The sequence below is a fragment of the Echiichthys vipera genome, assembly GCF_963691815.1.
Source record: "Echiichthys vipera genome assembly, chromosome: 6".
NCBI lineage: Eukaryota > Metazoa > Chordata > Actinopteri > Perciformes > Trachinidae > Echiichthys > Echiichthys vipera.
In genome coordinates, this window is record NC_139831.1 from 11,296,831 (window position 1) to 11,309,637 (window position 12,807).

The 12,807-nt window shown below is 40.0% G+C and overlaps 1 protein-coding gene across 1 annotated transcript in view; it reads left to right on the forward strand.

The window, feature by feature from the left end:
* LOC310948715 (ecto-NOX disulfide-thiol exchanger 2-like) overlaps nt 1-12,807 on the forward strand; it is a gene marked incomplete at its 3' end in the record, with an annotated part of 123,526 nt that overhangs the window by 109,905 nt on the left and 814 nt on the right. Inside the window, exons 12-14 of the mRNA XM_083915933.1 lie at nt 4,901-4,957; nt 6,009-6,114; nt 9,254-9,339. Coding sequence (XP_083772059.1) covers nt 4,901-4,957; nt 6,009-6,114; nt 9,254-9,339 — 249 coding nt within the window. The remainder of the gene's footprint in view (nt 1-4,900; nt 4,958-6,008; nt 6,115-9,253; nt 9,340-12,807) is intronic.

Sequence of the window (12,807 nt, forward strand, 5' to 3'; positions counted from 1 at the left end):
CGTATAAGTGGATTTGGATGGCATCAGAGCTGCTCCACGCATCATTCTTTTTACACACACACAGACGCACAGTCATTTTCCTCCTCCTCCTCCTCCTCCTCCTCTTCCTCTTCAGTTAAATAGATTATTGGTGTATTTTGCTCATGTTCAGTCCAATGGAGTTGTTGATTGGGCATAGGACTGTGAGATGCTGGAGGAGCTGCAGCTTCACAAACGAGCAGATCCATTTCCTCAGGGGAAAACCACTCACCACTTCTCCAATTTCTGCTGTTTAAATAACAATGCGCCATCTGCAGGCGCAACTGGCAGTTAAAGGGAATGGGAGAGGACACTGAGTCCAACCCCTTTGTTTCTTGCGCCTTACTGTCCGCCTCGATTATGCACCGCCTAACTAGCAAAAGTGGAGTTGGACATGCCACTTGTGCCATGCCCTTTAGACCATGCAGTATAGATTGTCTAAACAGCGTCCTCAGTGTTTCTTTATAGAAATTTCAGCTGGTTATATTTTGCTCGTTTGAGATTCCTCTCCTAATTTCAGACACACATCACAATACAGCCTGTAACTGTGTAAAAGTGGTAGAAGGCGTTTAAGGGCACATAAAATCCTTGCGTGAATTTTTAGAATCAAGTGAGATTTATTTAACAGTATGTAGCTCTGAAGCTGAAAATGTTTGCATACCTTGGGAAAATTACCCCAGGTAATGTTTTTAATACCGTATATGTCATTTTATTGCAGGTCACCTATTGACACACAACAAAGATCGTATACGAGTGCAAGTGTGTAATAGGGATGAGACAGGAGATTGAGCTTCAGGTTCAATCAGCTGTGTAATGGATAATGATAATTATAAAATGGAGCTGCTTAAGTTGGTTTGCTGTGAGCTGATGGAAGGTCACTCAGCTGCAGATTTTTAAACTATGTGAATTAGCTTTTCTCTTTTCTGTGTACCCTGCCCTCTGACAGGCATTACTGTCCTCAGCACTCTGAGACAGATCTATGCACAATAAGGTGCTACAATACCAAATAAAGTGGGGAACTGGATTTTGTTTCCTAGTTTGGTTGACTGATGTTGCTTCTATAGAGGAAGGTTTCTTGACTGGGAAGGGCGAGAGGGACGGGATTGTGGAGGTTCTTTACCCTAGCTTGCTGTGGTCGCCATTCTCCTTCTACTAATGATTCTCTTGTCTTCCTCCCTCCAGTGTTGGCTTGATGGAGTGAGGCTAATCTATCATTTTATCTTGGTTATCAAATGTCTCCAACCCCTTTATTTACTTCAGAAATATTTTGGTAACACTTTTTTTTACCAGGCCCTAATTTTCAATATTTTTATTCTGGAAGGTTTCCAGAAATAACTATATATTTTGGTACTGAATGAGTCAGCTGGACATTTCAGAATGTGAATTGTGTCTATTCAGCATAGAGAGGTTTTCAATATTAAAGGGGCAGCATTAATATAGATAGATAGATAGATAGATAGATAGATAGATAGATAGATAGATAGATAGATAGATTGATGTTTTGTTTTTTTTAATCTCCGAATGGAAATTATTTAGTTGCAGCAATCTGTTACAACTGAATATAGCAGCAGACAACTATTTTTTATATAAAGATAGAGTGGAGTAATGGCATCCAGAGCAGATAATGAAGTCACTCCCCCTCTGTGTGTGTTGTAATCAGAGTGTCTCATTATTTTCCCTATAATTTCTACTGGTCTTCTTGCTCATTTACCTTTTTTATTGGTCCGATTTCCATAATGCAGCAGGTAGCTGGAGGCGACGTCCATCGACCTAGACCTGGTGCTACTTGCAATTATTCCCCACCCTTTCTCTGTTTAGGGGAGCTCTTCACTCCTGGACATCTTTCTTTAATGTATGCCATGCAGTATCAAAAACCACTATTTCACACATCCATACACCAATTCATGATATTCTTTGTTCATTTTGTGTTAACATGATGCTTCCCAGGGAATTATTCAGAAAAGATGGACCTGTACAATAAAGTGTTAGTTACATGTCTGGGCATGTCAGTTACCCTGCAGGCTTTTTAACAGACTACAGTTATACAGGAGAAGATTGTTTTCTCTCTGCAGGGACAATAGATATTTGGATTAGCTTCCCTTTTTGTTTCACTGTTCTTCTGGTAATGATTATCTTCCTCTCTTCCATATGCATCTCTTCATTATCTCTGTACATAAGCAGAGTTGTAAAGTAGCAGAGCATCATCTGGACTTCAGTGAGAACATTGTCCTCAGGAGATGGCATGGCTACAAGCTGTTTATATCACTGGAGGAAATACAACTGTCCTCCCCCTGAACTTAAGCTGCAAACAACAGAATTTGGATCCATCATTATTCTGTATGTGTTTTTTTTCCTTACTGTCCAGCCCTTAAAAGCAGTGCGCTGAGTGCTAAACACTGCACCAAAAGTTCATATTCGTTCAACTTTGTAGGAATGTTTGACTGACCTTTGTGAGCCCTGCCTGCAATTGTAACATGTAAGTGTTGCACCAGGTAGTCAGAAGCAAGGATGGCAGGTTATAAAAGTTGCATGTGGCCGTGAACAAAGTTATAGCACTGTCCTTACTGTAGCTATAGATTATTTACCATAGCTGACCACCAAATGTAATTTTAAATAATGCAGTGACATCTTCATACACTTTGATTTTATTAGGTAATTTTTGAAGACAAATACAAAGAGAGAGGTGTGTATGCAGTAGGAGAAGTGGAAGAGTCTCAGCTGGTGGAGACAGCAAGGTTTGGAAAAACACAACTTTCCACAAGAGCCCTTTGTCAGCGAGAGACTGACAAGTAACAACATGAGCAATGTTGGTCAGTGGAGACAAGAGGAATATGTTGTGCTTCATCTGGAGCTTGTCGAGCCACCGCTTCATCACGCTCCCCTGCCTCTCATTTCCGAGAACCCTGACTGCGTGTGTAGAGCACAGAGCGCCCACTCCTTCACCATGCAGCACTGCCTCAGCCTCCACCACAACAACAACACTCAGATAAGCCCCTACACACAGCACAACTCCAGTGTTATATATTATATGGCCACAGCAAACACTACTACTATCCTTTTACTATCCTCCTGATCTGTCTCAGCTCTTGTAAATGTTATGACTTCCGCTGAGTCTCCCACGTCCAAAATTAGTACTCATAATTAGAGTCTGAAAGATAAATAGCAACAGCAGTACGATTAAAAACAGTGTTGCTATTGTGTTGTTTTTCCCCAGAGAGCATTGACGGACTTGAAAAGGTTGTACTTTTTTGTGACAATGTATTAAATGAAAATGTGAAAGGGGTCACTTGTAGTGAAGTACCTTCAGAGATTTATCACCTGAATCTGCAGTTCCCCTTTGTTCTGTGAAGCTTTATAGAGTTTCAGCTCATTGTTTAGGTGCCTGGCCCCTAACTTTACTGTTTTGTTTCGCCCTCATGTTATTGTTTTTGGCCGCAGGCAGCTATTTTGAGGGCAAAGGGGTTCTGATAACCACATTGTACATATGCTGCCTGCTAAGCACCAAAGAGTAGCTGGACTGAGTAGGAGATTAGCTGTTGAACATAGTGGAGCATGTTGCAGCTGAAGAGCAAGATATTTCCCTCAGGAGACCAAAAACGGAGCCAAAAGTGAGTGATTGCATAACATTAAATTCATCAGGTGGACACAAACATGGTTTTAAATTAGTGAGATAATGTTTCTCTATAACTGCTGGATGTAAATATAAGGAACTGTTTCATCAAACATATCAATTTGTGCTTCCTCCAAGTGGCCAAAAAACAAGCAAATGTATATGTCTTACTTTGAATTCATCTTTAATAATCACATATAATGGATCCTTGCTGCCCTTGCAACATGAGTTTATCATCACTGATTCCTGCTGTCACTAAATAGCACTGGATCAACAATAGATCAGGTCACTGAGACTTGACCTCATCATGTCTCATCATGTTATGCAGGCAGTTACTATCATAAATATCAGCCCCTGTTGCAAAATAAAGACGATTGGAGCAGCATATAGGCTTGAGCAGGGAGATGATAGAGTAAGCAAACCTCCCGTTCATATGATTTCATAATCTGCTTGAGAATCATTTTATTTGATAAGTGCAAAGAAACTGTTTCCTCTTGGCCTACATTAGGCGGAGAAATACATTAACATATATACACTAGGACATACTGTATATTATACCAGCATATTGTACAGGACATCAGCTCCACTCAATGTGACGGTTCAGTGCAGTGTTTACATTGGATTGTAGATTACATTTTCATTCACACAGGATCATAGCTGTCTGCTGCGTTATTTCTGTGTGTCTGCTTCATAATGCAGTCACCATATTGTGCCCATAGTCCCCTAAATCCACTCTGAAGATGTCATCATACACCTGTCAGCACTGTTGCCAAGTCATCCACGCCTTTTAAATCGTATGTCAGTGTGTGTCCTCTTAAACAGCATTTTTCTATTTAAATGTATTTAAAAGGCATTCTTCCGTTGCATGTGTTTTGTGCTGTGGATACATCTTTGATTATATAAATGATCGACTTTCCACAGAGCATCGCAGAGCAGAGGACCAATTATTTAGGTTTCTATCTGACACTTCATCTCCAGAGCTTCAACAGAAAAAGTTCTTCTAAAAAAGTGTGTGTGTGTGTGTGTGTGTGTGTGTGTGTGTGTGTGTGTGTGTGTGTGTGTGTGTGTGTGTGTGTGTGTGTGTGTGTGTGTGTGTGTGTGTGTGTGTGTGTGTGTGTGTGTGTGTGTGTGTGTGTGTGTGTGTGTGTGTGTGTGTGTGTGTGTGTGTGTGTGTCAGAGGGGGGTAGAGAGTGAGTGTTGGTCTGTCTGATTGCATTAGTGGGTAACTTGTTTCTCATTGACATTTCCTCTCATTTTTGTGATTGACTCTAGTTGGAGACGCTGAATCGAGATGACAGAGGGAGCGAACAGAGTGCTAATCAAGTCGATGTAAGTGGAATCCGAGCTCACACCGCTCCACACTAAAAATTTGTCTTTTCCTTAAGTTTTTTAAAAACTTATTTCACCTCCTCTCCTCCCCTCCCTTAACTTTCCACTGACATGTCATATCATCACAGGCCAGTCTTCACAGCGACTGAACTTGCACTGACTAAATCACCCAGACACAACTGGGTTAGAAAATGAAAGACCAGCATACAGTGCACATATCTAGTAAATGTGCACACACTCACACACGAGAGTGCTGCTATTCTTGTTTAAGAAACTTCACTCATATAAGACACACTTCAATGCCTTTTTTCTGCCACACACACACACACAAACACACATACACCCCTCTGGGCCATTCCTAAATGGTCCCATTTGTCCATTGTTACTGTTTGTTTTTTATTCAGAACTGAATCTTATAACATAAATGTTAAAATATATATTCTATATCCAAACTGGTAATAGATTACACATCTAAGTATAGTGTTAGAGGGCAAGGATGTGTTGAATTCCTATTTTTTCGCTGTTCTAGTTAGTTTTTATTACGGTTTTACATAATGTATCTTCAAATTGCAATTAGCACAAAGTGGATTCTTTGCTTGATCAAATAATGTATTATACAGATACTTTTCATGCATATTACTGCATGTGATGTCCGGGGGACAGAAACGGCACTGATTTGTCGAATGGGCTCTCTATCCTCATGTCTCAGTATCAGGCTGTTACAGGCTCACAGTAGGAAACAGCTTGATCATTAACATTGGTGGTACTTCCTCTCTTGTTTTGTTCTTTTGTCAGAACTTTAGCCACTGGCTTCTTTCGCTCTTTCATCTTGTGCTCATTGTCTTGTCGTTCTTTTTATGTTGATTATTTTGTGTTTATTTTTGTATTAACTTACAGTGCAAAACTTTGTCCATGCTTATTAAAACACCCTTAAATGTAACACTGTCACTACCCAGAGCCCTGGGTCTGTTTAGATTTTTCAGGAGCATCAGTGTTTAACTGAGGTGCTACATGGGTCTTTTAACAGTGTGTTGTGTCGGTCTTTCCTCAGGATGTAACAGCATCATCAGTGGTGTCCTGCAGTCAGGACAAGGAAGGTCTTCCAGAGAAGAATCTGCCCAGTCCTGTTCGATCTGAGAGGGATGCACTGCTCGTTGGTATGCTGCCTTACCGTACCTTCATGGCATCACTACATTTACGCTACCATTTTTCCCAAAATTTGTCTTTCTGACCACACTTCCACACTATGGCAGACAGATGAAGCACGAATTACATAAAACATGAATTACTTGAAAGCTACATGCACATTTATCTTTACATTATATGTTTCTTATAAGTTACTTACTTTCTCATGATTTCTTACTTATAAGTTTCAAACATTTGCCTGTTGATGGACACATGAATATCATGGTTGGCTGAAGAATCCGCTGAATTATGTTGAGTGATGTGTACTTCAATAAGGAATGGCTGAACGGCTATGGTAATGTGATACATGGAGCCGTTTTTTTGCCAATTTTCTGTGTAGTTAACTGCTCGAACTACAAACACTTTTGGGCCATAAAAGCAAAGGGATCAGTTTGTTAATTTTATTTTACCATTGCTTCTATAATTGAACCCCCGTTGTCAATGCCACCTCCACAGCAGTTGGATTTCTCCAATTTGCTTGAGTCACATTGACATAAAAATTGTGCATAATCAGAAAGCCATTAGAGTAAAAGAGGATGAAGATACGAAGAGAGAATGAGTCCACTGTACTCATTAGATTACACAACACAATGTGACTACATGATAATGGAAAATATGGCCAACATCTATCTCCCTTGTGTGTAATAAACTGCATTATTTATAGAAGTAAACAAAGCCTCGTCCTATTTTGCTGCTTGTTTTCCACCGCGCTGCATTTTCACATGTTAATTGTCAGGGACATCCGTTGGCTCAAAGCATGAAAGATAAAACTTGCTAAGGAGTGAAAATGAAATGCAAATTGTGCTGGAGTTGACCAAATGAAAGACCTTTCTGTATCTGGGTCCAGCTGTACCGTTCTTACAGTGCCAGAAATGCCTGCATCTACTGTCTCATAAGGTAATTAGGTAGTCAGTGGTGCTTGTCCTCTGTTCATGCCCACTCTGGCTATTTGCTGAGACAGAGGCTGTCCACAGTTAAAGATCCTGGCACCTTCTTATGTCAGAATCACTCCTCTTGACGGCTTGTTTGAAGCTGAGTTGAAGTGAGCACCGCAGGAAAAAAAGGGCCACTCGACTCCTGGAGGAAAATGTTTCATCAGGAGACAAAGGGTTGCATCTCTTTGCCTTCTCTTTCCCTTCCCACAGTGAATGTAGATGAGCACAGTTGTGTAATCTTTGAACTGTTCCCTTCACGCCTTCATGAAAAGTGAAAAGCAAGAAAAGTATACAAGATGAAAGCGTTTGTTTGTATTGTTCAGCTGCAAATGCCTTTCCAGGATGAGCTGTCTTTTTTTTATGAGAATGAAACACTTAGTGTGCTCTGAAAACACTATTCTAATCATTTGTTATACACTTTCTCTTTTAGGACTTGGATCTTTGGTTTTTGTAGATGCGGCCACAATTTTACCTGCTCACACAAATATGCTCACAAAGTAAAAGTCAACAGGGTCAAAGCTAGGATTTTAGAAATACCAAGGCCAAGAGTTAACATTCTCTCAACTGAACAATGTATTTGTTTAACTGTGCAATAACATTTTATTTCCCTATATGTTCCTTTACAGCCTATATACATCAGCCCTGTCTCCCACAAAATTACATTCCTATGCAACTAAACTGCATTTTTAATTACCCTCCCCGTTTCGTCTGTCGCCCTGGATTACGGTCACACCTTGTTAACATTGTGAATCACTACCTAACTGCTTTGTTAGGTTGCTGTTAACATCTTCTTTTAGTTTCACCCAAAACACAAACCGCAGTCTCCTGGGTGAAAGTCTGTGTTTTTGTCTATCAAACGTAATCTGGGATATAAAAAAATATTGAGATTTGAGAATGCAGTTTACTTGTAAACTTTAGGTTTTGAGAGACAAGACTAGCCAGGTAGGCATAGAACATGGTGGAGTCACTTGTAATGTGTGTTATAGTTTCATATAAACTTCCTCTTTGTGTCATCAAATCCTTTAAATTCCATGAAATCTTGTGGAGGACCTGTCCTGAGTGGTAGCTACGACCCTGCACGTTATCTGCTGAGATGTGGGAATGCTGCTGCATTGCTGAAAAGACATCAGGGGGAACGAGGAAATAATATGATTTGAGAAAAAGAAGAATAGTTTTGGCTTTTTTTGCAGCAATTGCTTTGAACTTGTAGTATGTGCTGAAATGTTCCTTATCACTTCCTGTCAAAACCCAAATAACATATGATTTTTGTTTAAAGTAGCTCATCATTTTGCAAGATAAACACTCTGTCATCACTATCGTTTAGCGTTCAACAGTACTTGAAATCAGTGTGTTATTTAATATGTGACCGCAATAAAACACAGAGCCAGAAAGTTATATTTGTTTTTTCTTTAATCTCTCTCTATCTATCTATCTCTCTCTCCCTCCCTCTCTCCCTCCCTCTCTCTCTTTCATCATTTTCTAAATCATATTGAGGCTTATTTGTGTGTTGGAAAAACAAACAGAGAGATGTCACACTTGAACCAAAACATGCATGATTTGTTCCCAGATCCAGATAAGACACAATTAACAATGAATCAAAAACTATCATTCAAGTTCCTCTTGTTCTATTCAGGAAGTCTGAATATTAGCCTAGCTCTCGTGGCTCACAGGCTTTGCCTGGATACATGCAGACACACACATTGTGTTCATATCATCAAATCACCACCCACATCTCAGCTGGTTTCTTCGAAGTTTTGGTATCAGCCTCGTGGTGCTGTGATGCTAAGCTGAGGTGGAGGATTATCTCTCTCCTGGCCCTGTCAGAGAGTCAAGAGCCGATTGGTTTAGGTTGTACAGAGTTTCAGTAGCTTCAATGAGAGATCATCAGCATCAAAGCCAGCATCAAACACTCCCTATAATCTGAAGCCACAATATACAAGAGGCTCTTCACAATGTTGGGATTCAGACAAAAGCCACTCAACGCATCCTCGCTAGTATTTTAGTCAGACAAGAGGAGAAAGAATAATGCAAACTGATTTCTTGAGTATCCTGCTCTGGTTTAATGTCATGTTTGACCGGCGACAGAATTCACAGGCTGGAGCTTTGTGACAAGGAATGTCTTTGCATTTTGACAGTTTAATTAACATGTCTGCCTGACCTATTTGTTCTACCTCAGGGATCATTTCAACCTTCCTGCACGTCCACCCGTTTGGAGCCAGCATCGAGTACATCTGTTCCTACCTGCAGCGTTTGGACACCAAGGTAACAGACACACACACACACATACACACACTGATGTATCCTAGACATTGTGACACAGATTATTATTTCCCTGCAAGGCTGACATATGGGCCGGCTGTATGCCAGCGTCCTGCTATGCCATTTCAGTCGCCTGGCACGCAGACAAGCCTAAAGTGCAAACAAGCCTGAAGTGCAGGCGAGAGCCATCAGTTACTTTTTTTTTTTTAGCCTTTATTTATCTTAACAAATGCTGGCAAACAGGCACATCAACTTAAAGTTATACTGCTTCACACTCTTATAGCAGTACTTACCAGTGTGAGCTACCAACATGTGAGCGGAGCGGGAGCAGGAGGATTTTGGAAGGAGGGCAGAGTGGACTTTTTAAAACATTGACACACGTCGCCATATCTTTCACTCCAATTTCCCTCCAGTACTGTTCACACCCTTTTTTCAACCGGTTTTACTTTTCATCTGTTTTCACCATAGCTGTGCAATGTGGAATACAGTAGGTTACCACTGCTGCAGGGGGGAGACCAGTTGGATGAGGAGAAGGAGAAGGATGAGGCGTGGTTGTAGAATTGTAATAATTTTAATTATAAGTTTAACCGACTTGTATTTCTGGTGATGAGGGGCGAGGGTGGTAACATTTAATCAACTAATCGCGCACATCCCTAGAAAAAAGCTTGACTTATTCCTGATTTTAAGCCTATTACACAATTTTTAACACAGTCTTTCAGAAAATTATGAAATATGTCTCTTGTTTTTACTACTGTTTTATTTCCTCTATGATTTCCACCCAGAACATAAATAGGTGAAGGTGATATTTAAATTCATATTATGGTTTACTATTTGATTGATTTAGTTAAATGGTAGAAAACAATTTAATGCCCAAAGGAAATCAACTAGACAAGTTGTATTTCAGTTATAAACGACACTCACTGCAGGTATAATTTTAATACAGTTACAAAGGCAGATATTTTGTGTCATAACCAGATACAGATAGTATTTTTGTGTTGGTTACAGCCACACTGAGTGACCTTATTCAACCACATCCTGTCATGTGGACAGCTGAGTAAATCCACAGTTGTCGCAGCAAGGTAGCAGATTTTTCCCACCACGTTTTTTCTTTTGAAGCAGGACGTAGCACCACTGACCTTCCCTGTGGTCAAAATCTTGTTTGTCTCGACCTTTTAGGCCTGAGCTGCTCCTACCTCGTTAAAAAGCGAGAACCTCGATATATAGCAAGTTTTTCTTTGCTCTGTTGGAGCCTCTCTGTTTCTGTCCTGTAGCCGTCAACTCTTTCTAATTTTATCACGCATCCCCACTTGCACATCATATTGATGAATATATTTATGTTCTGCGTCTGCCTGCTGCTGCCTGCCTCTGCCAGTTTAGGCTGTTAGTCAGCCTGATTTCTCTGAACGAGGTGATATGTTTGAACAGATTCCTGGTTCATGACTGAGCTGACTTTTGTCGTCACCATCCCACCAAAACCGTTCTTGATTCTTGAATGTGCTCTCATTAACTCCTGCTGCTCATTCTCGCTGCATCTGACTAACACCTTCATGATGAGAACATTGAGTCGATGGTTAAATATCTTTTACTAATAAAGATCATTGGTCTTTCACCAGGGACTCATCCAAGTGGGATATTAGAGATAGTATCATTCTGTTGGTCTCCTGCTCTCTTTTACAAACAAATTGATGTGATTTAAAATACAGGATTTGCACTAGTATATGTTGAATCACCATCTATATATGAAAGAGTGTAGTTTGTCTATTTTGAGTCTTCAGAATGTCAGAAAATAGGGGGAAAAATGCCCATCACTATTCATCGGAGCCCAAAGGGATGTCTGCAAATGGCTTGTTCCATAATTTATTAACAGTTATATAAAACAACCAGCTAATCCTCGCATCCTCGAAAAGCTGCAAACAGCAAATCTTGTTTCAACAGCATAATGTCTCACCTGACTGCAGTGATGTAGAGATGTAAAGTCTAGTTAGTGTGGTTACAGCCTGATGTTCAGTTACTTTGGAATCAATCATGAAGCATTCTCAACTAATCATTCAAGCCCTTCAGTTCAAAAGATTTGCATTTATATATAAATGTTAATATTTGAGTTATAGATCTTAAAATGTATATCTTGTATATTTAGGTCCATTGTGATAATGCTAATACCAGTATACAGGGAGCATAGTATGTCTGACTTCAAGAATAATTCACCAATTTGGGAAATATTGTTATTGCTGAGAGTTAGATCAGAAGATCAATACCATTTTCATATCTATGAATTTACAATGTATCATTTTATTCTTTTGTTTTTTAATGATTAATCAAATCATAAAACAGCAAAACTAGGCGGGGCTGATCAATTATGATCAACTTTCTGATTTTACAGTTAACAGTACCCTAAAATATGTTTCAGAAAACGCCTTATGTGAGAAATGTGCAATACAGTAACAGGGTCTTCATATTTGATCAGCGCTGCCTAGTTTCACAGTTTAACCGCAGTTAAAAGCAGTTATTGACGCTTTGTCAGAGACTCCTGCTCTGATTGTCAGTCAGGCACAGTGGATCTAGCAAATGACAACAGGAGCTGACAGGGAGAGAGGTAAAGATACATTACTATTTCACTGATTGTCGTATTGTGCGGTTAGGATATAGTGACAGTTTCAGCAAATGTTGGAAAAAACTTTTTTTTACTGAAAGTTACGAACTTCAGCTTTAAAGGAGCCGGTAGGCAGATTGTTTATATTTTTGGACAGAGCCTGGTTTGCTATTTCCCCGTTTCCAGTCTATATGCAAAGTTAGCTGTCTCCTGGCTCAAGCTTTATATTTATCTTACATGAGTATTGTCAATCTTCTCATCTAACTTGCTACAAGGAAATGAATAAGGGCATTTCCCAAAATGTCATACTATTGCTTTAGACATGTGTGTGACATGCATGTGTAAGTGTATGTGTGTTTGGCATGTTTTATACATGATTATGTTTCGTGTTTGAGATTTTGTTAATGGCTGTGTGCAGCTGTTTCCCTGTGCATCTGTTGTTTCAACACTGACTCGCACATCAAGCAGCCCACAGAGTTTTGTCAATACAACCGGCTGGACTCTCCAACAAAAAGCCCAATCCTCTCTGCTTATCTACCGGCTCCACACTTCCACAGCTCCATTGTCTGTAATGATACACCAGTCCTGTCTCCATGATGGACCTTAATGCATCCTGACATCAGCACAGGGCTTGAACAATCTAGTTATTAATGCAAGACAGTGTGGGTCATCCACAGCAGCTTGTACAGTGGATTTCTGTCTTTACTGTCACCTTAAACTTTCTGGTTCTTCTCAGCCCACCCGGTTGGTGGGAGCCAGCATAAATCCTGAGGTGTAGCTCATATTGTCTCGAAGCTTACCCTTTTCATCTTATTTAAGGCAAGGTGTGAGAATAATGAAGAGTGTGATCATAATGAAAATGAAGAGCAGGGGTGTGTATA